The sequence below is a fragment of the Nanorana parkeri genome, unplaced genomic scaffold (assembly GCF_000935625.1).
Source record: "Nanorana parkeri isolate BGI_ZX_2015 unplaced genomic scaffold, ASM93562v1 scaffold81, whole genome shotgun sequence".
Lineage (NCBI taxonomy): Eukaryota > Metazoa > Chordata > Amphibia > Anura > Dicroglossidae > Nanorana > Nanorana parkeri.
Window position 1 is genome coordinate 1,241,108 of NW_017306349.1, and position 3,349 is coordinate 1,244,456.

A 3,349-nucleotide genomic window follows, 5' to 3' on the forward strand; every position below is an offset into this window, starting at 1 on the left:
AACCAAATGTAGAAGTCAACTTTTCCTGCACCCCAGTGAATGGGCTACAATGTCACAGAGCCCCCAGAAGGAAGCAAATTGTGAACATGGCATTAAAAAAAAAAACCGATCTCAATGCAGATCGAGTCACGAAATTAAGTTTACAAAGTTGCGTGGCGAGGATAGGGATCGTTATGTTCAAGCTGTCGTTTTTATAATCTAATTTGGACTGAAGGAGAACTCACTATAAGGGTCTTTATCCTAGGGGTGTTAGTCCAGAAGGGTCCCGGAGCCACTTTTTGTTATCTGCAACTGTCGCTTTAACATCTCATTGAACTGAAAAATAAGGATTCTTATACCATGTGGAAAGTTCCTTGAGCCTAAGGATAGGGATCGTTAAGTTCAACCTGTCGTTTGTAACGCTCATTGGACTGAAGCAGAACTCACTATAAGGGTCCTTATCCTAGGGGTGTTTGCCCAGAAGGGTCCTGGAGCCAATGTTGTATCCGCAACCGTCACTTTACCATCTAATTGAACTGAAAATAACGATTCTATGTGGAAAGTTCCTTCAGCTATAAGGATAGGGATCGTTATGTTCAGGCTGTCATTTTTAAATCTCGTTGGACTGAAGAAGAACTCTGAGGCTCCGTATCATTATTCTGGTGTGTTAGCTCAGAAGGGTCCTGGAGCCAATCCTTATTTATCTGCAACTGTCACTTTAACATCTCATTGAAGTGAAAAATAACTGACATTGGTGATAAATAAGGATTCTTATACCATGTGGAATGTTCCTTGAGCCTGAGGATAGGGATCTTTATGTTCAGATGTCATTTTCAGATCCCCGTGGAATGAAAAATAACTATAAGGCTACCTATACTTATCCTGGTGTATGTTAGCCCAGAAGGGTGTGCAGTCAAAGGATAGGGATCGTTATTTGTAACTGTCAATTTAACATCTAAATTAAGTGAAAAAATAACTGACATTTGTAGAAAAAAAATAAGGATTCTTATACCATGTGGAATGGTCCTAAAGCCAAAGGATAGGGATCGTTATTTGTAACTGTCAAGTTAACATCTAAATTAAGTGAAAAATAACTGACATTTGTAAAAAAAAAAAAAAAAAAAAGGATTTTTATATCATGTGCAATGGTCCTTGAGCCTAAGGATAGGGATCTTTATGTTCAGTTGCCATTTTCAGATCTCTTTGGGCTGGAAAAAAAAGAACTATGAGGGTCCCTGTCCTGGTGTGTTAGCTCCGAATGGTCCTGAAGCCAAAGGATAAGGATCGTTATTTGCAACATGTCAATTTAACATCTCTTTGATCTGAAAAATAACTGAAATGTGTCTAAAAAAAAAAAAAAAATAGGGATTCTTATACCATGTGGAATGTTCCTTTAGCCTAAAGAGAAGGATCTTTATGCTTAACTGTCATTTTTCAGATCTGCTTGGACTGAAACAGAACTCCCTATAAGAGTTAGATCCTTATCCTGGTGTCTAACCCAGATTATTTGCAACTGTCACTTCAACATCTCATTGAAGTTAAAAATAACTGAGATCTGTAAAAAAAAAAAAAGAAGGATTCTTATACCATGTGGAATGGTCCTGAAGCTAAAGGATAGGGATCGTTATTTGTAGCTGTCACTTTAACATCTCAGTGACCCGAAAAATAACTGACATTTGTAAAAAAATAAATAAGAATTGTTATAGCATCTAAGGAGTCTAAGGATAGAGATCTTGATGCTCAGCTGTCACTTTCAGATCTTATAATAGTACAGTAACTGTCACTTTTATAGGGATCTTGGTGTGCTAGGTTTGTGAATGGAGTCTAAGGATAAGGATCCTTATTCTCAGATCTCATTGGGCTCAACTAAACATCCAGTAACTGTCACTTATATAGGGATCCTGGTGTCTTGGTGGTGTGAAAGGAGTCTAAAGATAAGGATCGTTACTCTCAGATCTCATTGGGCTCAACTAAACTTCCAGTAACTGTCACTTATATAGGGATCCTGGTGTCTTGGTGGTGTGAAAGGAGTCTAAAGATAAGGATCGTTACTCTCAGATCTCATTGGGCTCAACTAAACTTCCAGTAACTGTCACTTATATAGGGATCCTGGTGTCTTGGTGGTGTGAAAGGAGTCTAAAGATAAGGATCGTTACTCTCAGATCTCATTGGGCTCAACTAAACTTCCAGTAACTGTCACTTTTATAAGGATCTTGGTGTGCTAGCTTTGTGAATGGAGCCTAAGGATAAGGATCGTTATTTTAGCTATGTGACTGTCACTTTCCAATCTCCTCAGCTGTCATTCTGGCGAAAATAAGGATCGTTATGTGGTAGCTCAGCGATCTAAGCTTTTTTGTTTGGGGGGGGGGGGGAGTGCTAGCAATTAGCATTAACCCTTTGTGTGCCGAGGTCAGAAGAGAAAAGAAAAGTCAAGGGTTCCTCACCTTCCCTGCAGAGTCCAATTCGGGGTCCAGGCTGTTGCCCTCTGGGTGAGGGGCAACGTTTTCATTTTTCCAATACATGGAGTCAGGGCAGTGCCAGGGCTAGCAGGGGGGCTATGAAGCAGCTGGGTCCAGGTTGGGGGGGGGGTTACAATCCACACATAGGGTTCAGTCTCTGGTTGAGGGGCTCCAGCTTAGCAGCCCTACAGTCTTCATGTCCAGGACTGCTGTGCCTGACCACCAGAAGGGGAAGCTGGGACTGCCAGGGGGGACGATTGAGCACTCTTCCTTCCACTTTCCTGTTGGATGAGGCGGAGAGGCAGGAAAAGATGGGAAGGGACAAGCAGAGGCTCAGAGGCTGGTCAGCAAAGTCTCCAAGAACAACGGTTCTGAGGTCCACCTTCACCAGGAGAAGATTCACCACCACCACCACCACCTAGGACCATCCAGAGAACAACCAGGTGACCCCAGCAGCTTCCTGCGCTTAGATGACACCACAGCCCCCCCAATGGAATGTTATGGACACAATCACTCAGCTGGAGAACTCGGGGCCCCCAATGTGGACCTTGTCTGCCACAGGACTCCCCACAGTGACCGTGCTGACCATGTCCAGGGCTCCCGGTCTGCGGCGTCCTCAGCAACAACTTGGTCTGGATAGTTCTACATAGACAGAGATAAGTCGGATGGATGGAGGCGGCTCAGCGCAGGGACGCATGGAGTTTTCCTGGAGGAGACGATGATGTGAGTTGAATCTCCCCTCCTCCCTCTCTTCACATGATCACCCCCAACAGCTCACTGAGAAGAAGGACTGGTCCCGGATCCCGAGCAAACTGGGGGAACTGGGAATTATTTCATAGATTTCTCCGCCCCCCCCTCCCTCCCTGTGTGTGTGTCAGTCTGTCTATATTCTTTCTTTCTCTCTATTAAAT

General features: G+C 43.5%; 1 protein-coding gene across 1 annotated transcript in view; it reads right to left on the bottom strand.

The window, feature by feature from the left end:
• Window positions 1-2,554, bottom strand: part of LHX6 (LIM homeobox 6) — a 66,836-nt gene extending 64,282 nt beyond the window's left edge. Inside the window, exon 1 of the mRNA XM_018576985.1 lies at window positions 2,424-2,554. Within this exon, the coding sequence (XP_018432487.1) occupies window positions 2,424-2,501 (78 nt within the window). The 5' untranslated portion in view covers window positions 2,502-2,554. The remainder of the gene's footprint in view (window positions 1-2,423) is intronic.
• Between the last annotated feature and the right edge of the window lie 795 nt (window positions 2,555-3,349).